The sequence below is a fragment of the Manis javanica genome, chromosome 4 (assembly GCF_040802235.1).
Source record: "Manis javanica isolate MJ-LG chromosome 4, MJ_LKY, whole genome shotgun sequence".
Classification (NCBI taxonomy): domain Eukaryota; kingdom Metazoa; phylum Chordata; class Mammalia; order Pholidota; family Manidae; genus Manis; species Manis javanica.
In genome coordinates this window covers 74884498-74912031 of record NC_133159.1, presented here as the reverse complement: position 1 = coordinate 74912031, position 27534 = coordinate 74884498, and the positions used below count along the sequence as shown (strand labels likewise).

Sequence of the window (27534 nt, the reverse complement as noted above, 5' to 3'; positions counted from 1 at the left end):
TTCTTAATAAATGGCACTATTGTGTATTTCTTTTGGCCTAGAGACACAATATAAAAAAACATTACTGGGACAATAAAGATGCTGTGAATTGAGTTTGGGAATCTTGGAGAGATGAAAATGAGAACTAGGTTCCAATGCTGGAAAGAAAGGGCAAGAAGCAAACTTGCTGCAGCCACTAACAGAGAAAAAATTAAAACACGGAAAATTCAAAAGCCAATTAAAGGTGATATTTTGTAAAGGTCCACATGGCAGATGTCACATTAATTGGTTTTCTATTTATTAATTGATATTTTATGGGCTTCTGAGGACAATGTAGGCTTGGGAAACATCAATTACGGTCCCAGCAGCAAACATACTACACCCTCAAAGAGCCTGAGTTCTAAAAATTGGCTATTTATGGAGGCATGATTAAAGTTAAGGAATCAACAAGGATGGGAGCACCTGAGGATGGGCCAAAGTAGAAATCCATTACCTTCCCTAGCCTGAACCGGTAAGAGGCAACAGTTTCCAGAATCCAATGAGAACCGGAGATTGGAAAATGGACTTTCCAATTGGAGCTGTGGCAACAGATGAACACTGCTGTGAAAATAGCAAAGGAGAGGAGAGAGGGAAGCAAACACACTGGCTTCCCTCTTCTCCTGCCCTTGTGTCTCCTAACAATGTCCTCCAATTTAAGTCAGAGGCCAGTGATTCAAGTCTACAGCTATAAGCCTGCAGGGGGAAAGAGCAGAACAGGGAAGGAAGGCCACTGGGATCCACAGGGAGCAAACAGAAAGCAAGCGCTTCAGGAAACAAATTTCTGTTTTCAGTTCAGTTCAGTGAAGATGATTCTCCAGCTGAACAAATGTGACAAGAAAGAGGGGCAACTCAGGATCTTTTGGGACGATAACAAATACAGAGAGAAGAGTAGGAGACTGAGACTGGAGAATATAGGCTGTGATCTCTGCTTGAAGTCAGCCTCCTATAGATGTGGGTGGCTCTGCTCCCTTCACAGGGAAAGAGGGAAGTAAAAAATTATGATAGAAACTATTTAAGTGCTGTGACAGTTATGTATACTGCTTCCTGTATCAATCATATATTCTATAAAAAGTTTCAAAGATTCCCTCTTATTCCAAACCTATTGTAAACTTTTGTGCTTCTATGTCTTTACATATACAGTTCCTACTTCTAATCTGAGATTAGATTTCTCATCTACTCATAAGCCTCAGAGAAGAATATGATGTGTCATTTGACAGAATTTGGAAGCAGCAGAAGAGAGCTAAAAAGGTTAAATAGTATTATACCTCAATTACAGGTTAAAAACAGCATCTGAGATTAAACAATATGTCAATGTCAGCTCATACAAAGAAGAAATTAAAGAGTCTTTGGTATTCTTATTCTATGGCTTGTTTTATTATTAAGATGCTTCCCATTAAAAAGATGTTACATGCATTTCTATCCTTTTATAGAAAAGAAAGCATCTTTTTTTACTGCCATAGTTTCTGTGAGGGATAATTTCTACCTTTCCCCTAAATATCTGGGTCTCTACTTAGACCCTCTTACTCATCTTCCAGAGTGAGTCAGTTGATAGAAGACTGGGAGAGAAACTAGACATCAATAATTCAGCCCATTCTTCCTCTTTTTCTTGAGAATCAGGTTTTTAAATAGAAGCATAGTTGGACTGTCCTTCTCACACATGCCTTAAATTTTACATGGCTGAGGCCCACAATGATCTAAGGCACTAGGGTATAACCCCACTGTTGTTGCCTACCCAACCACAATCTCAAATAGCTTATAGGTGACATTTTACTTTCCACTAGTGCCTCATGCTAAGACAGCCAAGGATGGCCATTTGACCAAATCTTATTTAATATGATAAACAGAGATCATAAAATGGATCTCAGATGAAATAAAGACAATTCAGAGAGAAGAAATCTTAAAACTGATGTCCTCAATAATGTAAGAAAGGATATGGTCCCCATGAGAGAAAAACAGTGTATTAAAATAAAAAAAGAATGAGCTTTTACAAATTAAGAATGTTATCAAATATAAATTTGTCAATAAAAGACTTACAGGTGTCTGAGTATCCCAGAAAGTAGAACAAGAAGACAGACTGACAGAAGACAATATGCAAAAGAAAATTAGACGATCAGTCTAAGAGGATAAAATAGCAAGAGATACTGAAAATGAAAATAAGAGCAAATTATCATTTCTCAAATAAATAAGTCATTTCTCAGATCTGAAGCACTTTCAAAAGTGAAGGTGCCATAGAATACTAACCATAAGAAGTGAAAACCACCTACACTAGGGTGTACCATTTTGAAATCTCAGAATCCCAGGGAAAAAGGATAAAAACCTTAAAAACTTCAGAGAGAAAAAGCAGAGCACAAAGATTAAAAATCAGACACACATAACAATTTTCAACTGTAATACTGGAGCTAGAAAATAATTACATAATCCCTCAAAATCCTTAATGAAAATAATGTCTAACCTAGAATTTTAGGACTCCAAGTGGAACAGTAGCATAAATATTTTCAGAAATGCAAGATCTCTAAAGCTTTCATTCACCCTTTTCTGAGCCTGTAAATGGGGAATATGATGCACCAAAAATGAGAAGTAGAATAAGAAAGATGAAGGAGTAATCCAAGGCTCAAGTGATCCAACACAGAAGGATGGAATTCTCAGGATGATGGTAAAGGAGAGACTCAAGATGAAAGCTATAGCAGCCATTTATTTTGGAGCAGAAAGATAAAAGGCTCCAGAAAGAATGGGGAGAGTAGGACACAAATGACTGTTGGTTTATGAGATGTATTTACCTATGGAGTTGAGAATGAGTCCCTACAGAGAGTTTGGTCATAAACAATAGGCACTTAGAAAACTAAACAAAGCAAACAAAATAAATAAATAAATAAATAATGAGGTATTTATTAGCCCAAAGGAAGAAACAGTTACTAAAAAGAAAACCATAATCACATTACAGAACACAGTTCATGTGTCAACAACATTTATATAGTCATAGTATCAATGCTAAACAACAGATTTAACCTAGTCATTTGGAAGAATAAGGATATGAATGTGAATGGTTTAAGAGAGTTAAATTCCAACCTTCTTTAATGTAGTGTAAACACACAATTTAAAAAATTTTCAAACCAATAAACAGTTAAGAATCCCAAGTTCTCTAACGATCTTGTTCTCTATCCTACAACTCAGTTTCTTGCTCCCACTGTCATACTAATAACTTCAAGTCTTTCCAGTCTCAGCCCTTTGCATCCTTCCCTCAGGCCATCACGTCCTGACATTCGAGCTGCTCTCAGTAGCACAACACCCAGCAATCCTTTAACCCCACAGTTACCTGCGACCCATTAATCCTACTTTGTTTTTACTGCCTCTTAACTCTCTTGATGTCCTCTTCCATTTCTATTACAAGGTGAACATTATTACTTTGCTCTTAATAGGATTGATTCCAGCTAAAACTTTTCTGAATTTTAGTTCTAAAACAGGGCCCCTCCCTGCTTCTAATATTGGTAAGGATTGTTCTCTATTATATTAGTGAGGTTAATCAAAAAGAAATGTGAAAGGGAAAAGGTTAACTGTAAGGGTTTGGGTACCCTCTTGCCTTTAATTTCAATGTCTCATAGGGAAGATAAACTTTACAACAGAAGGGCTGAGGGAACTCAGGCAAAATGAGAAATTACACAACTATTGTGTTTATAGTAAACATTAAGACAAAATTTTATAAGAAAACATAAAGAGTAACCTGATAAAAAATAGAAATAACATGGAACTGATAGTTGATAGACTTCATTAAGAATCCTAGATTATACTTTAGGCTAGTTTTTTAACTCCTAGGCCATAATTTCCTTATTAATGTGTAGAACATCAGCAATTTTTAAACCTCTTTTTTTAAAAGTAACTAGCAAATTCCAAATGATATCTTACCCAGAATTCCAAAGCAATAAAAAGGGTCTGTGTTGCCACCTGAGACAAACGTGAAGAGCCTTGAGATCCCAGGAACGTAATTTGAATTTTTTTCTACATCATTCTAGATCTAGATCATTTCTTAGCTTACAACTCTAAAAGGACCTATGAATTTTTGTATCTTGAAAAGGATACAGTACAACTTAGGTACAGAATGCCATAGAAAAGAGACAACATCTGTGGCAAAATACTGGGCATGAACATGTCAGACAATTTAAAATAACATTTTCTGTAAATGTTTCTATAAACATTTTCTATAAATAAATATTTTATAAATATAAGGGATAAAATAAGAGTTAAAAGCACATGGAAAAATAAAAAGTACTATGTAAACATAAGGAGTTATGATAAGGAATGTGGTCTCTGCCAAAGAGAAGTTTATAATCAAATTAGGGACAAGTAACATATGTATTAGGACACAGAAGGTTTAGTTGGCTTGAAGAATGAATAGCTTTACTTAGCCATGCAGTGTCTTCAAAATTTTAAAGGGAGGATTACTCCAAAGTGGGAAAATAGGTCTGATACCATGAAGAAAAACAATTTTAGGTGAAGATTTACAATTGGAAGTAGTGAACAACTCATCAACAGTTATCAGTCTTTCTAGTTTTCTAAGCCTGCAGTTTGGGTAATTTTAAACAGTATTTTCTCTGTTGCAGGTTTTCATCATGTTCTGCTATTTCCTCCTTCGCGCCACTATTATCTCTCTATGTCATTCAAATAACTATTGAGGAAAGAACATCATTTAGAGGGACACTCAAGGTCTGTATGACTAGTTCTTTGTTTATATGTAACTACTCTGGTTCTTAGTCTCCTTAATTATAAAATAATGGCAACACACTTAATTACTTTTAAGTTCTGTTTTAAATATAAACCTCTTTAAAACAATAATCTCGCTGTAAGAGAAATCTCACCAGCCATTTTCCCTCTAACAAGAATTCTCTTTTATAAGTTTCATTTTGACAGTATCACTCATCAAAAATCCTGTAATTACTCTAAATAAGCTCTGAAATGAAAGAAAATGACATTCAACCAATTAATTCCCCATTATCTAACATGTTCTTCTACTATATTCCAATTCATAGTCATACATCAAAACCTAGGGCTAAAGAAAGAAATAATATCAGAGTGGCTAAAACGTGTCAGGCAATGCAAGGTACTTTATATACACTAACTGTACTTCAGTATTTTTTCTTAACAGTCCTGTGAAGATTAAATTTTATCACCATTTTAGATATGGTGAAACAAACGCCTAGTAATAAGGCTGTATAATTTGTCTACTCTCTAATATTTAATAAGTGGCAGATGGACAATGAACCCAGCTTATCTGGCTTCAAATCCAATGTTATAGCAAAACTATTACATTAAAAATGAATGGAAACTGAAACATGTTATGTTCATAAATATTTATATGGATTCAGTTTAGTATGACACAAACATAATAGGACATGAAAACTGTACCTATATCTATATTTATTTCCTTCCTTTCTCCCTGCCTCCTGCCCTCCTGTCCATCCATCCATCCATCCATCCATCCATCCATCCATCCATCCATCCATGCATCCATCCATCCATCCAAATAACCTCAACTGTATTTGCCTCTCTGGTGGGCTTGACTGGGTTATATTGGCAACTATTCACTTAAACAGCTTATATTTTTTAAATTTTTATTAAGGTATGATTGATATACACTCTTATGAAGGTTTCACATGAAAAAACAATGTAGTTACTACATTTACCCATATTATCAAGTCCCCACCCATACCCCAATGCAGTCACTGTCCATCAGTGTAGTAAGATGCCACAGATTGACTATTTGCCTTCTCCGTGCTACACTGTTAAATAGCTTATTTACAGCATGTAACAATGCAAGTTTTCCTGCCTTGAAAGAGAAAATATCAGTTGAAAAAAATCTTAGCAGTGTAACCTTTTTTTGATATAAGAATTCCCTTAAAATTTCTCTTATAAATTGCTCATTCAACATTGAGAGAGAACTTACTACTTCCTGTAGCAGCTCATTTTTGAACAGCAATATTCTTTGCACTGAAATGAAATCTGCTCTCTATTGATTTTTGCTTTATCCTCTGCAGACACAAAGTACAGTCAATACAAGTGTGTAACATGCATTACAACTTACCACTTGCCTCTTCTCCAAAGGCAAACCTTTCTGCTTAATCAGTAAAATCTTTGAAAATATGGATACATCCAGTAAACCTTAACAGTGAGCTCTAGAAAGTCACTACCAACAGACTAGAGTTGACACACTTAAACTGAAATCTCATTGCTATCCCTTGTCTTATTCTTTTTTACATGTTTCTCCCTTCAACTTTAAGGACAATTTTCAGATCTTTGTTAAATCCCTTCTATAATATACGTAAAACTCATTTTCCTTCAATTATTCTATATGAAACATGATTTTCATCATTTCTCAGTCTGGCAATTTTTCACTAGATTAGCATTTATGATGCTTATTTGACCTAAGGTATGATCTGATCCAACTCGAAGTTTTCTATTTCTCTTTGACAAATTCTTTCTCTTCCTACTTTTGGGATACTGCTTAAGATTTGATTGTTAGATCTCTTTTCTCTTTATAGGCTCTTTCCTATTCTGGGTTATTGACTCTTTTGTTAGCTTCAGTACATGGTACTTATTTCTATCAGATCACAAATCATATAATGTCAACCCCTTATTTAAATCCCTTCAATTGTCTTCCAATTCATAGCCTATTAAGACCTAGTAATCTGGCACCTATCTACACCTATTTTACTTCACACTCATCTGTCTCACGATTTTTATATAAATAGAGTATATATTACCTCTCTTGATAGGAGAGAACATATTAAGTTCACTCCTACTACAACGGGTTGTTATGTTTCATCTCCACTGCTGGGAACACTCTCCCTGGATCTTTGCAAATTTGATAACTTTTCAACCATCAGGTCTCAAGTCAATATAGCCTCCTAAAAGAGACTCCCTAATTACTCTAATCTTAGGTGGCCCCTACTCCCTCATTTTCCACCTTATTTACTTCCTTCATTGCAGTTGTAGATTTTGTAATTTGTTTACTATTTATCTTCCCTGATTAGAATATAAGGTTCCTAAGTATAAAGACTCTGACTATTTAGCTCAGTCATTACCAGTATCTAGAATGGTGCTTGGTACAGAACAGAAAAGAAGTAATTATTAAACTTAAGCATTTCATTATAACAATGAGTATATATTACCTCTAAATACAGAACCTGGTAAAAGGTCTGGTACATATAAGATGTTTATTATTTTCTGAAATGAATAGACTAATCTCATCCACTTGGAAGGTATTCACTGTGACCTCTAATTAGATGACCTCCAAATCTGCTTAATCTAGCCCTGACCTCTAGTTCTGTACCTTTATTTAATTGCTAAAAAACTAGGTATATAGAACCCATCCCCCTCTAATACAGATCTTTTCTAACTTCTATGGCATCATTTTCTTTGCAAATTATATATAACTACCTTTCCCTGTATTCATATCCAATTAGTTATTAAGTTATACTAATTGTTCCTCATTTCCTACATGTATTTCTTTCTAGTCCTACTGCCACGTTTACTTTAAGTGCTTACCATCATCTTACAGTTGTAGCACCAGATAGCCTCCTGACAATTTATATGCCTTTAGTCTCTCCTCCCTCAAATGCATTCTTCATATATATCCCAAGAACAATTTTTCCATTATATCTTTCCAATTTTCATCAAGTATAAATAGCTTAGCCTAGCATTCAAAATCCTTAATATCATTTTAACTCAAATAATAAAAATAAAGGGGTATTTGGTAAATGAGGTGGTAAGACTCTTACATACAGTTTCAGATGTAATAGTAAAAAGTCTACACTGAATCATATATGTATTGAAAAGCCACTGAAGTATAAGTTCCTTGAGGGAACCTCTTGAGAGACTTTGTTTATGCTGTTCATTGCTAATCTCCACCTGGAAGTGCCTAGAATATGGCTAAGTATCAATGAACACTTGATGATTAAATGAATTAATAATTTAATAATTCTTTATGAGTATATAAATGATCATAAAGCAAAGAATGATTGTCTAGATCAAAGCACTATTCTTTGAAGATCAGTCCAGTACTGAGACACATGGATTAGTTGGCAAATTACTTGAGTAAACCCACATTAATAGAGTTCTTACCACTAGTCTAAGATTTTTACATAAACTTGATCCTTACACATCTTAGTAAGACAGACAGTATTAAAGATAAGGAAACTGGTATACATAGTAAAGGCTAGGCATTTTGCTCAAGTACATACACAGTAGTATTTGAACCCAGAAGAGCAGTAATTAGGGCCTGATTAGGATGCTGGCTGTGAGGATAGAAAAAAAATTAACTGGAAGATATTTTTAAAGTAGAAGCTAGAGCAGTAATAACCACTTCATACCATCATTAACCACTGTAAACCTGCTTTCACAAGTACGTATAATTTTTAAAATGACATGCGCTGCCAATCTGAATACTAAATGATAAAACAGTTTAACATCTTTCTTAGTTTTTAGATAAAATGCTGGTTAAGGTTTAATATTTTCTTCCCATATACCAATGGACTGAATTAAGAGTAAAATAATAAAGCTATCATTATGGATTTGCATCTACTGTGGACCAAGGTAACTTATGCTGCATTTTACAGCTACAGACTGCATTCTAGCCATTTACATCATTCATGAAAGCCACTGAGACACACGGAGGGCTGGGTAAGCACATTAATGCATTTCACATTCAGCTTTCATAACGTAACCTACAAATAGAAGAATCACCCTAGTGATTAGAGTACATTACAATAAACAAATATATTTCAATATTAGATCTCATCTAGTTATTGATCTTTCAGGTTAACACAAAATACAAATTTTCAATCATTGCACAAATGAAAGCTACTGTAACAAACTGATATTCACTTCTATCTTAAGGTAGATTTATGTAAACTCATCAGATGAGAAATGTCAAAATTATTTTGACATAAAAATTCTTTTTATGTTATGAATAATACTTCTTAAAGTCTTTTAAGACATAAAATTTATACTCAAAATGAATTATAAGTATAATAAAAATTCAAGTAAAATGTTTCTCATCTTACCCTGTCTAGTTCCAGTGTAAACTTCTGATCCCATGACTGATTGGAAATGGGTTTCCAGCTAGTTTGACCAACCACAGTATTATCTAGCTTCAGAACTGCACAGACATCATCTGTAATTAAAATTTATAAACTTGCTTAAGTATTTAAAAACCTTTAAAATAAAAGTACCACTATAAAATAGTAACAAAAGTTTAACGATCCTTTGAAAATAAGGTTTTTCTTAATATTGAAGCTTTTGAATCTAAAATGGCTAATTTTATACACACACACACACACCCTCCCAAATTATCCTTTGTTTTTGACAAAACCACATATAGTAAGTGCTATCTATTTTGTTTATATTAGAACATAACTGAGAGGTCTAACAGGCGACCAGTAATTGTTTGCTACAACGTGTTATGTGTGTGTTTGTGTATCAATAGAATCATCTAGTTTTTCTCCTTCTACATTTGCTATTTATAGAGCTTGTTACCAGAAACAATTTTTATTTTCACATTTTCCTCCAAGTCTTTCTATATAGGAAAGCACAGACTTACTTACCTTTGTATTGCACACTAGGTTGAACTGCCATGTGCCAACCCCCTCAGTTACACCTTTATACCACAGTTAATAATTATACTTCAGAATGTCTCCAAAGTGTTTTGTAAACCTGTTGCATTTTATTCTCACCACCTCCATGTGCTTCTCCATTTCAGTTTACTACTGAAATACTTGGGCTACTATACTGGTAAATATGTTTGGCCCATGGTTACCAAAATGTCAGTGTTAGTTTAGAAGTGTCACTACATCATTAAAAGAATCATGAAGTGACAGGTCTCATAGCCTCTGTATAAAGAGTGTTGCTCCAACATTTCATTCTTCCAAAAGAATTAGTGCTATATGTTATTCAGTTTTCTAACATATTTTCAATAAAGTACATTTTGTTGTTGTTTTCTCTATTATTATAGCTTTTAGTATTTTAAAATTAAATCATGGAAATTATAATTTTATAGTTTTTTTGTCCAATTGACTTTTCCTGTTGTCTGTCCCCAATGCTAAGTCTTTTCTGTACGACCTTTAGTTTGTTACATAATTTTTAAAAAGTATGGTTACTGAACTGGACAAGTCATCAGTTTTTAGGAGATTTCGGCTACTTCCACTTTTACTTTTACTTGTTCTGCTCATGAAAGATGATCTGGTTTCACTTGGACTCCAACCAGGTAGTGCAACTGATGTTGCTTTTGACCGTCCAGGGACATTCTCCAGAATATCCTGACAGCCCATAAGACGAACTTCCAAAGTACCTGTTAGCGTAAACAAATAACAAATAAAAACATCAATTCTTGATATATGGAACTATGTTTCTGTTACCTATTCAGAAACAATTATCTCCTCTCAGTGGGTCTCTGAGGTAACTATCATCTTTTCTTTTTAACTAGAGAAACCTATTAAGATTCTGAACTAAGACAACTATAAGCAATTTTATAGAAAGAATGGCACCTCTCAAAAGCTGACTATAGGACATAAAACAGAAGTTACATAAACTTGCACATCTGAATACTCATTTCTATAACATTGAAGAATTACAGAGTTATGTGCATAGAACATGTGAGAGAGAAAATATAAAGTTAAATAACATGCCTATTAAAACAAACATACAGAAATTAGGAACAAGGATATGTGTGAATAACAGCTGTATTTAAGAGTTCTGTAATTAGCATAGAAAAGGGCTTTTTCCCCATAAATAAATGGGTTTGTTTTTTTTCCTCTGAGATGTGAAGTAACATTATCTTTCCATTCTAATAGCTCAGTCAAATAATTAAGGGTTGTGATTATCTAAGCATAAAATAATTGCAACTTTAGTCAACTAAATACTAAAGGTGTTGAAATGAAAATGAGAAACTGTGAGTCAAGCCATCTGGAGATGTGGTTTTGTCATCACTTAGGCTCAACTTAGTGTATTAGAATTTCAAAATGGTGCTTCAGTATTAAAATTTTAGACAGCGCACACAGCATAACATAACTTTAGGGACAGTATTTCTTGGTAAAGCTGTCCTATTAAACTTAATTAAAACTTAAAAGGGCTTTTAACAAAATAATAAGGCTTGGATTTACCCTGAACTCAGAAAACTAAAATATTCAGACAAAATATATGGAAGAAACAGTGTTAAAGACACTGACCATCAGGCATGAAGAACAGTGATCCCTGAGAGATGGAAAACAAATGAGATGAGCCCTAAGACTGCTCCAGCTTACTGCCTTGAGACTATCCAGGACATAGTACAGGGAAAAGGAACTCAGGTGGAGCCAAGCAGCCTGAGTTAAGGAGAAAGAAATGATCAAGGTACCTACAGTTCAGAGTAAACAAAAGAAGACAGCTGTCCAGAGACAGAACTCCCGAGATGTGCCAAGGGTGCCCCTGACCAAATATGCAGTCTCGCCCCAGTAGCAGAGGATAATCACCCTTAGACTAAATGAGCACGTAACATAGCAATACCCAAAAGATCAAACTGTTTTCAGGTAACTGTGACACAGAACAAAGCTCAGGAATATTTAGAGGAATATAAAAAGATCCAGCACCCAACAAGCTAACATTCAAAATGTCTGGCATCTAATCAAAGATGACCATGTGTATTTGTTTTCTATTACAGCATTGCCAATTACCACAAACTCAGTGGCTTAGAAGAACATCTATTTATTATCTCACAGTTCTGTAGATCAGAGTCTGGGTAGGCTGGTCTGCACTCTCTGCTAAACACCTCACAAAGCTGAAATCATTGTTATCTGCAAGTCTGGGTTCTTATCTGGAAGCTCTGAAGAAGAATCTGCTTCCAAGTTCATTCAAGTTGTTGGCAGAATTCAGTTTTTTACAGCCACAGAACTGGGGACTCTAGTTCCTTGCTGGTTGATAGCCAACAGCTGTTTTCAAGTTCTGGAGGCTCCTGTATTCCTCATTACATGACCTCCTCCATCTTCAAGCCAGCAATGGCACTTCTCATGATTCAGATCTGACTTTCCCTTTTGCCATCAGAAAAAATCAGGAAATCCTCTGCTCTTGAGGTGCTCATGTGATTACATTAAGTCTACCCAAATAATTGCTCTTTACAATAATTCAAAGTCAACTGATTAGTAACTTTAACCAGACAGGCAAAATCCCCTTTGCCAAACAACACAACATTATGACAGAAGTGATGTCCCATCATATTCACACAGAAGAAGTTCTGGAAGTCATTCTTAAAATTCTGACTCTCACACCAAGCAAAAAAAATTAGAGGAAAACAGAACCCATAATAATAATTACAAGAAATTGAATGAAAGGCAATCTAAAACTGACATAAATGTTAGGATTAGCAAATAAAGACATCACACAGTTACCATAACTACATTCCATCTGTTCAAAAAGTTGAACAGATATGGAAGAAAACCTGAACAAATTTCTAGAGATGGCAACAATGTCTGAGATTTAAAGAAAAATACACTTGGCTGGTGGAAGATTATACATTGCAACAGAAAGGCTGGTGAACGTGAAGCTATAGCAATAAAAATGATGAAAAATAGGAGGCAGAAAGGAAAGATTTGGGGGAATAAAAGAACAGGAGATACGTGAACTGAGTTTAACTTCAAGTGTAGTATACTTGTAACTGAAGTCCCTGATGAATAGCAGAGAGAATAGGGGACAGACAATACATATGAAAAAATAATGATTGAAATCCCCCAAATTTGATGAAAACTATAAACCCAAGAAGTATCCAAGAAGTTTTATGAACATCAAGCAAGAGAAAAATAAGTAAATCACACCAAAGTATACCAAAATCAAACTTTTCAAAACAAGTGATAAAATAAAATATTAAAAGCATCCAGAGAAAGATGTTACATAAAAAGATTAGAATAGCAGTGAATTTCTCACTGGAAACAATGAAACAAGAAGGAAAAGCAACATTTTTAAAGCACTGAGGAAACAAACAAATAAACCATAAACTCAGAATTCTAAACCCACTGAAAACATCTTTCACAAATGAGGACATTTTAGAAATAAAAACAGGTAAAGAATCTCTTATCAGCAGACTATCATATGATATAACTATATCATTCCTGAGGTATCTACCCAAGTGAACTGAAATCTATGTCTACACAAAAATTGTACAAAGATGTTATTAGCAACTATATTTGAAAAAGTACAAATGGAAACAATCCAAACACTGACTTCAAATGAATGGGGAAATTATAGAATAACCATACAATTGAATACTACTACAAACTATTGATATACGCAACACAGATGATTATCAAGATAATTATTCAGAGTGAAAAGGTCAGTATCTCCCTACCCATATATACTGTATGATTCCATTTACATAAAATTCTGCGAAATGCAAACTACTATTTAGTGCCAGAAACAGGTCAGTGATTGCCTAGGGACGGTTATGGGGAGAGAGCATGAGAAGAGCAGAAAAGAGAGCATGAGAAGAGCTGAAAAGAGCAGGAAAGTGAGAATGAGAAGAGCAGAAAAGAGCAGAAAACATAGAGACAAAAGAGGACACTTTCAGGGAGGATGGATATATCACCTTGACATGGTCAGAGTTTCAGGACTTTGTACTACAAAATTTCTCAAATCACATTTTAAACATGTAGTTTACTGTGTATCAATTATACCTCAATAAAGCTGTTCTAAAAACTGGATGTTAATGATAGTGGACCAACTAAATATCATAAATCTGTGTATTAAAATTGGGACATCTATGGTGATGTAAATTATGTCTCAAACTTGCTAAAGGTAAGGGAAGCTTCAATCTTATGTTTGCTTAGGCTATGGAAATCTTATCTAATTGTCAAGTATTAAGGTAGATAAAATATAATGAGTATCATTTTAATTTTAGTTCAAAAAACAGTTTGCTGTGTTTGTGTGTTTTATTTGTTTTTTGTTGTTGTTAAACTGGCAAACTTAGCTCATTTCCACTGTAAATGCTCAGCTGTAAAAGTCATCCTGGGGAAACTGAAAACATCTGGCTACTACTTCAAACCATGATAGCTTATTAAATATTTTAGTAATTTCAATATATTAGATGACAATGCTCAACACCTGCTTTCATTTAGAAAAAAATCTGGAGGGATTTAAGATCTTTATTAAGCATCTAAAAGTTTCTTTCTTTTATGAGGTGACACAACTGTAATTGCATATAACTGTTTTAGAAAAAGCTTAAAGTTACATTTTTTACTTTTATAACCCACAATATGAAAACATTAAAGTAAGCAAATCCAAGAAGTAAATATCATTTGTATTCATAAGCAGTAGCTATAAATTCCATTAGAACAAGTAAATGTTTTTTTATTTCTTTTAACTTTCTGGAAAAATTATTTTATATACATTTTAATAATTCAGTATTTCATCTTGGTACAACTAACATTTCTCAGTTCTGAGGAAATCTTTTATAAAAACTAGTAAATGACTCAAAATGCAGACCAAAAAATTTGATTATACCTTATATCAAAGTGGCAACAGATTTGCAAATTTCAGTATTATAATCACAGAACCACAAAAGAAACCAGTGTATAAAAGAGCCAACCCACAAATAAAAGCATGCAATAAAAAACCCAGGACAGTAATGCTCCCAGTACTTACCTATGTTAATCCTTTATTATGCCTAATCCTTTATTAACACCAATACTACTACTCTTCCTTGTTACTCCTTATTTAGTTTACGGTCCAGTAGGAACTTAAGAAGAAATTTTTAAAAGAACCAAAATGTCTTAAAAACATTAATATATTTCCTTTTAGACTAGTGATTAACATCACTTTGAGTGAAGTTCAGTAAGGAATGAAACACAGGGAAAGAGAGAAATGAAAAGAGGTTCAAGAGCTGGGGAGAGGAGCTGACCAGAATGAAGAGGAAAAAAATTTCCAGTGCTATCAGTTAATTTTGTAAAATGTGGTTTTATTACTTTTCTGGAAACATTGTTAATTTCCAAATATTTGACAACCATAGTTTAATCAGTGAATTACTCAGAAATTCTTGAATATTAATGTGGTCAGCACTGAGCCAAAAGATGGGGAAACTTAGTAAGTACAGTCCCTACCCTATCAAATAATATTTACAAGTACCTGCTGAATGTATAAAGTGCCCTGTGCTAGAGGCTAGGATTACATGTAGGTAGATGACATGGTCTTTGTTCTTCATAGGGCTGTATTACAGCTTTGATTAAAAAAAAATACAAGAAGAAGATGACTGAAAGGAAAGGAGCGACACATAGCAGCAATTCACCGGAGAGTTCCGCTTTATTAGGGAAAGGTGCTGGGTTATATAGGAAGGGGTATGAATTGATTGAGGTGTCACTTCTACGGGGCTGGTGGCTGTTGGCTAGGTGCTGGGATTGGGAGGGGGGAGAGAGGTGATTGGGCTTCAGGTGGCGCCGGCGGGAACTGAGGACCCCCCGGAAGAGAAGCCGGAAGTTTGCCATCTTACTGGTGGGGGCCCTTCAATGACTAATAGGGCAAAGATATTAAACAGGTACTGTGCACATACCAGTTTAATTGTGGTATAAGATTCATGCTAAGAGTTATAAAAAGATGTATCTGGAAAGGAATACTTTAAATAATAAATATTATAACATTTAAAATAAAATGGAGGGCTTAGACTAGAGGTTCCCAATCTGTCTCATTTCAACATATGCTAGTGTCTCAATTTTTTCATTATGCTCCTAGTCTGAAAGATAAACTTAATAGTTTCATAGGACATTATATCAAGTACTTGATATAATCTTGAAAAAATTATACTTGAAAAAAAAGTCACACACAGAACTTGAAAAAGTAATCTTATTTCATTCTTAAATAATCATGACTACTTCCTAGTGGAATGTGTATACCTACTGGGCGCTGTACAATTTATCAGACTTCAGAATTAGACTGGAAACTGCTGCCCTTATTTTCTATCCCACATTGATTTTCGTGTGGTATTTTATTATCACAGCAGAGAAGGAAAACCAGCTTCTTCAATACATGACATCACTGAAAAGAAAGTAGCTCTACCTATTGCTAAACTATAACTACCATAAGCTAGTAGTCTGAATGGTTAACTGTAGGCTCAAAAAATTAAAATAACCTTTTGTCCTCCTGTGAATTAATTTTAGTATCACAGGGTACCTCAGATTTAGGAACTCAATTTGGTAACCACAGGTTTAGGCTGACCCTAATAGTTACAACAGCATAAACTGTACATTTATCCTTCAAAAGTTTAAATGTAGAAGTTTGCTGTAGTATAAAACTGATTAATGATACCCAAAGTTCCTAAAATGTGATAGTATACTATGCAATTCTGAAGAACACTTTCATATCTTCAAAATACTGAATGACATTATTTTTAAAGAAAAGCCCTTATGACATTAATATGGATAACTTAATTATTTCTGGGGGTGAGAGAAGTCTATGTAACAAAATATGTCATAGTTACATGGGCCATAAAGTTTCTGTAGGTGATGGTCAGAGAAAATGGTGGAGTAGCAAAGTCCAAAGGCAATTTCTCCAAAAAACAGGAAAACAAAACAAAAACTAGCAAAAATTGTTAGAATGAGTTTTATCATTCATTTGGAAAACTGTCAAAAGTTTACATCAACCAAGTAAATGCATAATAAAAGAAAGCAACATATTCTCAGTAGAAGAGCTCTATGGTGTTTTAACTTTTGCCTTATCCCCTGCCTCCCAATGGCTTGGTGATGGTCTTGAAGATAGCAGCCTGCCTTCTTCGTGCCCTAGGAAGCAGAGATCTCATTCTCAAAGAATTGTGGCTGCCTTCTTTGACTTGTCTGAGGGTCCCCATGAAGGCCAAAACAAACAGCTTGCCTTTTTTTCACCTAATCAGGAAGTTTCCCAGGGCAGAGAAATAGCTAGGTGGAGAGCATTTAAAGGCAAATGAACCAGGCACTGCAGCCTCAGGCAAAAGGTATGTATCGGGACAAATAAGACGTTCCAAAGGGTTTTGGAGAAGCTAGGGAATGAGATGTTTTGGTTAAAAAGAGCTTTGCAATGCTCCCAAATATTACTGGGAAACTAAAAGGCTAGGTGCAAACAGAAGACATCCGCAGAAGAAACCTGAAAAGGCCTTAAGCTCTCACATCTGACTGATCTTTAAGCTCTAGGCAAGTGAAGGTGAGGGTTGTAAAATGTTGAAAGTAGGCCCCCAGTACACAAATACAGAGCCCAGCTGCAAAGATGGGATTGGGGGCGGAGGGGATGGAGCCTTTTTTTGACTTTGGGCATTAAAAAAAATGTCTGTCAAAACTCTAGTTGACCCCAAACTTAATGGAGACTTCCGATGGGTGATACATAACAAATAAAGCCTTTACAAATTAGTTTATAAAAGCCACTATATACTATATCCCATATGGAAAAATTAAAAATTCTAGGAAAGGGGAGTTATCTTCCAGAGTTATATATTATAATATTCCCAATATCCAGCTTTAAATTTAAAATTTTAAGACAAACAATATAATAGGAGAGTATAGCTGATTCACATAAGTAGAAATTAACAGAAACTGTGCCTGAGGAAGCTAAGACATTGCATTTACCAAAGACTTTATATCAACTACCTTATATATGGTCAAAGACCTTTAGGAAACCAAAAGAAAAAAAGGAGAATGGTGTTTCACCAAATAGAGAATATTAATAAAGATATGGAATTTATAAATAAGAACCAAATAGCAATCCTGAAGTCAAAAACTAAAATACCAGAAATTCAAAAAATTTGCTAGAGAGTTCAACAGCAGATCTGAACAAACAGAAGAATTAGCAAATTTGAAACTAGGCTGATTAAAAAAACTCAATCTTAGGAGAAGAAAAAAATGATTAAGAAAAGTGAAAATAATTCTATGTTATTGAAGATGCTGGGAATGAGGGACATTCCATGATGAGAAACACTGTTAAGAATTACAGATGACTTCTCATAATAGAAAAGATAGAAAAGTAGGCAATAAAATCACATTTATAAAGCTGAAAGAAAAAATACACATAAATTTCTACATCTACTGATACTATTCTTAAATAAATGTGAAATCAAGGGAAAAAGTAAAAGAATTAGACTTAGCACTTCCACACTATAATGTCAAAAGAAACTTGGCTAAAGGGAAATTATAACATAGAAAGTACAAGAAAGAATGAAGAACAGAATAAATAAATCATTAAATATAAAGGACAGCATTTTGTCTTCTAAAAAAAAATAACCTATAAAAAAGTAAACTGTACCCTTAAAGTTCTTAGCTCTTTGAAGCAAAACAATACTTAAGAATATAGATTTTCATAGCCTATATAGAAATAGAATATGTTACAAGGTTACTGAAGGGTCCCCACCAGTAAGATGGCAAACTTCCCGCTTCTCTTCGGGGTCCTCAGTTCCCGCCGGCGCCACCTGAAGCCCAATCACCTCTCGCCCCCCTCCCAATCCCAGCACCTAGCCAACAGCCACCAGCCCCGTAGAAGTGACACCTCAATCAATTCATGCCCCTTCCTATATAACCCAGCACCTTTCCCTAATAAAGCGGAACTCTCCGGTGAATTGCTGCTATGTGTTGCTCCTTTCCTTTCATTGGTGCCGAAACCCGGGAGACGGGACACCCCAACTGGGCCCCGTCTTCCCCCACACCAGCAGCAGCTTGCCCTCGTCCTCTTTTTCCGGCGCTGGCTCATCACACTCACCACTCCTCTCTGGCCTTTAGGTAAGTTTTCCCTCTGGAGTGGGCCACTCTTCCCTGAGCTATCGCAGTGCCATTGACTGTGATTGTCCGGCAAGGCTCTGACGCTCGGGGATGAGGAGGGAACGCTCCCCACCTCAGGCCTTCACGGCTGCGGCGGACCCTCAGGCCCCTCCTCCAAAAGCCATAAATCCCCGCCTCAAGCCTTTACGGCTGCGGCGGACGCTCAGGCCCCTCCTCCGACAGTCAAACGCATTCACCATCCCTTCCATCAGTGCTGAAAGTTTTTAAGCAAAATTTCCCCGGGGTGGGCCACTCTTCCCCGAGCTATCGCAGTGCCATTGACCGTGATCGTCCGGCAAGGCCCTGACGCTCGGGGATGAGGAGGAAACTCTCCCCGCCTCAGGCGTTCACGGCTGCGGTGGACCCTCAGGCCCCTCCCCAAACAGCCATAAATCCCCGCCTCAAGCCTTTATGGCTGCGGCGGACACTCAAGCCCCTCCTCTGACAGTCATAAATCCCCGCCTCAGGCCTTCACGGCTGCAGCTGACTCTCAGGCACCCCCCTCCAACAGCCATAAACGAGGTGACTCCTTTGTGGATGAGAACGCTCCCTTTTCCCCCCCTCCTCCTTCTGCTCCATCCGCCGAAAACGCCTAGCGCTAGGTACCTCGTGACTCCGGCACTCTGCCTTCTTAGGGAAGTCTGGGTGACAACCCACACTTCCCAAGAAATTCCGACTCGTATACGAGTTTCCACAGACCACCAAGGATCATTGGGGACGCCCTTTGTCTCCTTGTGGTCTGCTTCCAGTCCGAGGATCTCCGTTCGTCTTCCCCTGTTTGTCTCCTTCTCTGTCCTTTAGCCATGGGAGCCTCCTCATCCCTCCCTGAAAGTTCACCTCTTGAATGCCTGCTTAAGCATCTGGCTACCCTCTCCCTGACGCCTGATATAAAACCAAAACTTCTCCGTAAATATTGCTCCCAAGACTGGCCGACATACCCCCTAGACAATAACAACCAATGGCCTGCAGGGGGAACTCTTGATCCTAACATCACTCACGATCTTTTTAACTACTGCCAGTGCCTGAAAAAATGGAAGGAGATTCCCTATATCGAAGATTTCTGCCTCCTCCTCTCCCCGCCCCCTCCCAAGTTCTCCTAGCCTGCAAGCCGCCGCCCCCGCAGAAGCCTCCTGTTCACTCCCTTCCCCTTCTTCTCCTACAACAGCCCTTCTCCCTTCCTCCCCAACCATCTCCTCCCCCATCTCACCTCCTCCACCTTCATTCCCTGCAGATTAAGCCTGAGCCTTTCAGCCCCCCTTTAACTAGGTCCCAGGGACCTCCTCCGTCTTTGCCCTCATCACCTGTTTCTCCCCTGTTAGGGACCGCCTTTGTCTTCTCACATGTTTGTAGAGAGAATGGGAAAGCACCTCCCCCCATGTCTGAACGCAGCATGGGAAAGCACAAGCTAGAGAACAACCGGTGCAGTCCTTAGAAGTTATCTGTCCACAAAAACATATCTTGCCAAGACTCCTCACTCTGAAAATAGGGAGACCTTGAAGATGTGTAGAAACACCGCCCCTGCTTCTAGCTATGCCCTTCCCCCACTTGCCGATGTGGCAGGAATAGAAAACAACGCATTCCATAAGCAATTAACTGGAGCCCTGCTGTAGCTCAGTAGAGCATGGGACTCTTAACCTCAGAGTCATGAGTTCAAGCCCAACTAAAGCAGCAGAGGCAAGCAGCTGGGCTGCTATCTGGCGACATGTGGGTCCGATTCTATCTTTCTTTATTTTCTTTGCCCCCCTTCTGCACTTCAGGACCTGCTCGACTAGGCACAGCTAGACCGCGTCACTCCCCCACAGACTGAGCCAGAACCCTTCAGTCCCCCTCAGACTCAGTCCCGAGAGCCTCCCAAAATTATCGCCCCCCTCCGGGAGGTAGCAGGATCCGAAGGCATCGTGCGCGTTCACGTCCCTTTCTCCTTAAGAGATTTAGCCTAACTAGAGAAATGCCTAAGTTCCTTTTCCACTGATCCCATGACATACATCAGGGAGTTTCAATAGACCCTCCAGTCTTACAGCCTCACACATCATGACATTTTCATGCACCTGGCCAATACTCTCCTCCCTGAAGAGCGTAGACGAGTTTAGGACTTCGCCCAAATGCAGGCTACTGAAACCCACAGGACTGACCCCACCTATCCCCCTAGCCCCACTGCTGTCCCCGAACAAGACCCACACTGAAATTATAACACCGCCATGAGTCTCCGCTCTCGAGATATTTTTGCCTCCTGCTTAATAGCAGGTCTGAAAAAGGGCAGCTTGTAAAGTAGTCAATTTTCAAAAGCTCCAAGACATAATTCAAAAGAGAGATGAAATCCCCTCCGAGTTCTTAGACAGACTCACTCAAGCCCTATTACAGTATACCAGCCTGGACCCAGAAACACCTGAAGGAAGACATGTCCTTATGACATACTTCCTAGCTCAAGGCTACCCCGACATTAAAGCTAAACTCAAAAAGTTAGAACAGGGCCCCGCTACCCCACAGACTGAGATCCCAACAGTGGCCTTTAAGGTCTTCCATAAGCGGGAGGAGGAGAAAGAATGCCGTAAACAAAAGGCTGATCAGGCCAATTTCCAGATGTTGGTCCAGCTGATAAAACCACAACCTGGGTGCCCCTCTACAAACAAGCCCCCCCAAGAGCTTGTTTCAAGTGCAGAAAAGAGGGACATTGGTCAAGGGCGTGCCCCTCCCCCAGATCTCCTACCACCCCATGCCCCAGATGCCACAAAAAGGGCCACTGGGGGTCTGATTGCCCAACCACCCGAAGGGGAGGCTGGACGAACAACCCCCATCCTAAGCCCGCCGTAGTGGGGCTGGCAGAAGAAGATTGATGGGGCCCGGGGGCTTCTCGCCCGACCATTTCCATCACCAAACAGGAGCCCAGGGTTACTTTAACAGTAGACGGTCACCCCATCTCCTTCCTCCTAGATACAGGAGCCACCTTCTCAGTCTTGTGAGAATACCGGGGCCCTACCACGCCAGCCATTACTCCTATAGTCAGAGTAGGAGGTAAACAGATTTTCCCATTAAACCCCCCCCCCCACCCTTTTATGCACAATCCAAGACAATCCCATACCTTTCTCCCACTCCTTCCTGGTTATGCCCCAGTGTCCCATCCCTTTACTAGGACGAGACATCCTTTCCCTCCTCGTTTCCATAACTATATCCACTCCCACAGCCCCCAGTACTCCCTTTCTGATGGCCCTCATAGCCAACGACCCCCCTCTACCCAATGAAAGCTCCGGTTCTGCCCTCATACACCCTGTAAATCCCAAAGTTTGGGACATTACAAGCCCCTCCGTGGCCCTATGTCCCCCTGCCTCTATCAAATTATGTGACCCCTCTCAGTATATCTGTCAGGCCCAATACCCCCTAACCACTTCAGCCCTCATAGGCCTCCAACCCATCATTCAAGCAGACCCACTCACTCCCCATTTAATACCCCCATATTAGCTGTTAAAAAAACCAACGGATCTTGCCGCCTTGTCCAAGACCTTCGCCTCATCAATATAGCCATTGTCCCTATCCATCCCTTAGTTCCAAATCCATACAGCCTCAGCATCCCACTTCTCAGTCCTAGATCTCAAGGACCCATTTTTCTATCCCTCTAGACCCCTGCTCCCAAGATTTTTTCATCTTCACCTGGACGGACCCATACACAAGACATTCTGAACAACTCACCTGGACAGTTTTGCCACAAAGCTTCCGAGATAGTCCCCATATTTTTAGACAGGTCCTAGCTCAAGACCTCAAACAGTTTCATCATGATCACTCCAAGTCCACCTTATTATAATACATGGACAATCTTCTACTCTGCAGTCTCTCATGAGAACAGTCTCAACTTGACACTGCCTCCCTACTTAACCTTCTAGCGTCCAGAAGTTACCGAGTATCCCCCATCAAAGCTCAAATCTCTTCCCCTCCTGTCACTTACCTCAGATTCCTTCTATCTCAACAAAGAAAGTCCATTACCTTAGACAGAAAATGGCTCCTCTCTGACCTGCCCATTCCCAAAACCAAGACAGAAATCCTTTCCTTTCTAAGCCTGGCTAGATATTTTAGACCGTAAATCCCCAACTTCTCCCTGCTCCCTGTTGGCAAAACCCCTATACGACCTCAGCAAGAGCCCCCCCTAAAAAACCATTATCCTCCTCACCCCGACACTCCTTCATTAAGCTCTGTCAAGCCCTTGTGGAAGCCCCAGCTCTCCATCTTCCTGATTTGTCGAAGCCCTTCTCATTATACATTCATGAGAGGTCCAGTCAAGCTCTAGGAGTCCTAGGCCAATATTATGGCCCATCCTTTGCCCCAGTAGCTTATCTCTCCAAGCAATTAGACCCCACAGTTCGGGGATGGGCCCCCTGCCTACGGGCATTAGCCGCTGGGCAGCTCTTGCAGAAGGCAGCTTATAAACTGACATTCAGGGCGCCCCTTACCATTCTGTCCCCACATCACCTAAAAGATCTCTTAACCTACAAAAGTTTATAAACTCTCCCTCCCTTCAGACTCCTGACCTTATTGTCCTCTTTCCTCCAAAATCCCATTCACCCCCTTTGCCATCCATACCCAAATCATGACTTTTTCCTCCTTTACTGCTCTCTCGCTTTTTTTCCTCATTCCTATTGTCTTCCCCACCACCCCAGCCTCCTTTGTATGGCGATTCAAAGTCAGACAGACTTACACACATCATCAACCAAAAGTTACTGCCCTCATTGCCACACCAGACTGCCCTCTGAAAAGCTGCTCTGAGCCTTTATACCTCCACTTTCCTCCCTCCACTGAAGTGTTCACTAGCAGCTACCCTTATTCTCCCTACCTCTGCTTCCTCTATGACCAAAAACAAGCCTATTGCAGGCGATGGCCAGATACCTACAGGAGATGTCCCTACTAGTCTTGCACCATTCACTACATAGGTAACTTCCAGTACCCACAGTATTACTCCTCCAACCGTTTCATGAAATATCCCAATGGCTCATTCTCCTTATCAATCCCAGATCCCTGGGACTCTCGATGGGCTGCCAGAGTCACAGCCTCAGTTTACTACGGGGGGTCCTCGACCCCCCACAGTACCCTTCATATCTCTTGAAAGTATGTTCCCTCTTATTCCCAGATCTCTCAAGTTGCATCAGATAGCAGACATTCCGAAAAAGTCATTATCTAAACTCTTGATAGTGCCTCTTCATCTTCTTATCCCCGCCCCTCTTCCCATTTCTCCTACTCTTCATTACAGCTCATTCAGGACACCAGCATCTTTCTACCCTTAACACCGCCAATTGTTTCTTGTGCGCATCACTACAGCGCCCACTGCTGGCCGCCATGCCCCTTAATATTTCCAACTACTCCTTCCATGCAGAAAGACAACCCCTCTGCCCCCTGGCAGACATACCCCTATGGGAACCAGAATACTCAGATAATCTCACCATCCACCACTGTGTAGGCCCAACTCCACCCCCCTCCAGCGCACTTCACTGCCTCTCTATCTACACCCCTACCTCCGGCTCTAAGACTTTTACGCAACCAGGACACTTCTTTTAGTGTAATAGCAGTCTTTTCAACTCACTGCCTCTCAACTCTGATACACCCTGCATTCTCGTCACCCTAATCCCACAGTTAACACTTTACAGCATGGCAGAATTCCTTGAGCTCCAACCTCCCTTGCCCTCGCGCACAAAAAGGGCTGCTTTCCTTCCCATCATGGTCAGTGTCTCTTGGACCACCTCAGCCATTGGGGCAGGGTTTTCGGGAGAAGCCTTGGGTCACTCTCTATAGGCAGTTAGAGATCTCAACGCCAAACTTGAGGTAGCCCTGACATCCACTGCCGATTCTCTAGCCTCTCTCCAAAGACAGGTCACTTCGCTAGCTAAAGTCACCCTTCAAAACCGGCGGGCCCTAGATCTGCTTACAGCCGAGAAGGGCGGCACCTGCGTCTTCCTCTGGGAAGAGTGCTGCTATTACATCAACGAATCTGGCATTGTAGAAACTGACATTACCAAACTCACCGACCTTGCCTCCAGTCTCCACTCTGCTTCCAATTCCAACCCATTCTCGTCAATACTAACAAACCTCCTCCTCACCTGGCTCTGGCCCATTGCAGGCCCCATAATAATCATTCTTCTCGCCTGTCTCTTCTTACCCTGTATAATAAAGTTCATCAAATCCCAAGTCGGAAAAATCTCTAATCAAGCTTTCAACCGGCTTTTACTCAGGAACTACCAGCTTCTGGCCACAGAAGATCCCTCACCCTCACGTGACCTCCTCACCACACGCTGAGATGGACCCCTCTCTCCACTGGAAACTGTTCCTGGAAACAATGGCCACAGACGCCTGGCTCCTGACACCCATATCCTCTTGGCCAACCTATGGTTACAGGGAACCTTCATTGATTTCCAAACCTGAAGAAGTCCACATCTACTCGTCCTTACTGCGGGGAGTCCTATCAACCCTTTCCTCCCAATCCTCAAGCCCTCACTCCCTTCTCCTCCCCTGTTCAGCAGGAAGCAGCCAGAGAGAAAGCAATGTCCACAAACCCATAGAGGAGAAAGGGGGGAATGAAGGGTCCCCACCAGTAAGATGGCAAACTTCCCGCTTCTCTTCGGGGTCCTCAGTTCCCGCCGGCGCCACCTGAAGCCCAATCACCTCTCGCCCCCCTCCCAATCCCAGCACCTAGCCAACAGCCACCAGCCCCGTAGAAGTGACACCTCAATCAATTCATGCCCCTTTCTATATAACCCAGCACCTTTCCCTAATAAAGCGGAACTCTCCGGTGAATTGCTGCTATGTGTCGCTCCTTTCCTTTCAGTTACAAAACAGTGGAGTGAAAGGAGTGGCAAATATTCCTCATAAAATTCTTAAACTGATTTGGAAGTGAGATAGTATGTTGAGATTATAGACTATAATAAATTCAATATGCACACTTGAACCTCTAAAGCAAGCAACACACACACAGACACACACACACACACAGAAGCTGTCATGGGAGATGAAAAGGAATATCAGAAGTATTTGTTTCAACAACTACAAAGGGCAGGAAAGGATAAACAGAAAAAAGAGTAAATGCTATCCAAACACCAAGATTATAGAGTTAAATACAACAAAAATAATATTAAAAGGAAGGTTTTTAAAGGGTACACACTTTTGGGAGTTGACATGTCAAAGTTAAACTGTACACATCAAATATGCACAGTTGTATATAAATAAAGTTGTTGAAAAGGGTCACCTACATTTTTAAAAATTTCATTTTAAATAAAAAATCAAACAGGTTGAAAGTGCAAGGATGGAAAAAATTCACTAGGTTACACTAGGCATGGGAAGGATAGTATGTCTATTAATATTAAGTAGAAGAGTCACAGAGTATTTTCAGAGATAAAAGGGAATACTTACAATAGAAGAGTAAATTCATCAATAAGCTATAACAATACTAAATGCTAAAGTTAAGGGAGTTTGTCACTTTGTACTGGAGCAGAAGAAATGCTAAGATAATTAACTCAGATTGAAATGAAAAGACACTATTCAGTAATTTGTAATCACAGAAAAAACAGTAAAACTACAAAGATAAATATGAAAGACAGTATTACTATATTTTTTGGTTTGTAACTGTCCTTTATGACTTAAAAGACAAATGTATATAACAATTATTATCAATGGTAATGGACACAGTGTATAAAGATATAACCTGTGACAACAATATAAAGACAGGAAGGTACAGCTGATAGGAACAAGATAAATTGCTATCAATTAAAACAAAACTTATAAATTTAGGATGTTAATTGTAATTAGCAGGGTAATCACTAAGAAAATAACTTAAAAAAAATAGGAAAATAAGGAAGGAATCAAGAAGGTAAACCAGAAAATTCAATCAAACACAAAAGAAAGCAGTATCAGAAAAATTCAGGGATAAAAATGATCAAGACTTGTAGAAAACATTGCAAAATGGCACAAGTAAACCCTTTCTTTGTGTAATTAGAATTTGGCTGTTAATGGTGCCTGATTCCTGGGAAGGAGCCTCTAAACACTTGTAATCTCTCCAATGACAGTAGTGTCATTTTTATTCATGAGGAGCCCCTCAGACCACCAGAGTTTACACTTACAAAGTGACTCATGCTGGGCCCCTAGACAGTTTCACAGTAGGGGCTGGTCATGCTGGAAAGACAAATCATATGATTAGAGGCCTGGTGTGTTGAGCCACAAAACCTTAGCCTGACCTCCTGATCTTGAGAGGGGGTGGGGGAGAGAAGGGTGATAGGATGGAGACTGATTTCAATCAACTGACCAGTGATTTAATCTATCACTCCTATGTTAATGAAATAAAAACTGGATACTCACAGCTAAAGTGAGATTCTTGATTAGTGACAGAAACTGATGTACTGAGAGGATGATGCATATTAAGGACAAGGGAGCTTCACATTTGGGACCCTCCCAGACTGTTTCCTATGTGTCTTTTCTTTTGACAGGTTCTAACTTGTATCCTTTATAATAAAACTGTAATTGTAAACACAGAGCTTTCCTGAGTTGAGTTGTTCTAAAGAATTAATGAGCCTGAGGTGGTAGTGGAAAGCCCTCAATTTGCAGCTAGTTGGTCAGAAATGTGGGTCATTGCAGAAACTCTTAAGCTTTCAGCTTGTGTCTGAAATGAGGGCAGTCTTGTGGGAAACTGTGCCATTAACTTATAAAATTTGATCTAAGTTTGGATAGTTAGATCAGAATTGGACTATACTTTATCAGTAATTATTTTAAACTTACA

At 38.9% G+C, this 27534-nt stretch overlaps 1 protein-coding gene and 1 long non-coding RNA gene across 3 annotated transcripts in view; one reads left to right on the top strand and one right to left on the bottom strand.

Moving 5' to 3' along the window:
* Nucleotides 1-26204, top strand: part of LOC118967978 (uncharacterized) — a 30228-nt gene extending 4024 nt beyond the window's left edge. The window contains exons 2-3 of the long non-coding RNA XR_005055358.2: nt 4614-4716; nt 25001-26204. This is a non-coding gene — a long non-coding RNA (uncharacterized lncRNA). The remainder of the gene's footprint in view (nt 1-4613; nt 4717-25000) is intronic.
* PKN2 (protein kinase N2) overlaps nt 1-27534 on the bottom strand; it is a 138331-nt gene that overhangs the window by 35898 nt on the left and 74899 nt on the right. For both annotated transcript variants that reach the window (XM_073234241.1, XM_036996329.2), the window contains 2 exons: nt 10169-10354; nt 9072-9181 (listed from right to left, as the gene is read on the bottom strand). In XM_073234241.1, coding sequence (XP_073090342.1) covers nt 9072-9181; nt 10169-10354 — 296 coding nt within the window. The remainder of the gene's footprint in view (nt 1-9071; nt 9182-10168; nt 10355-27534) is intronic.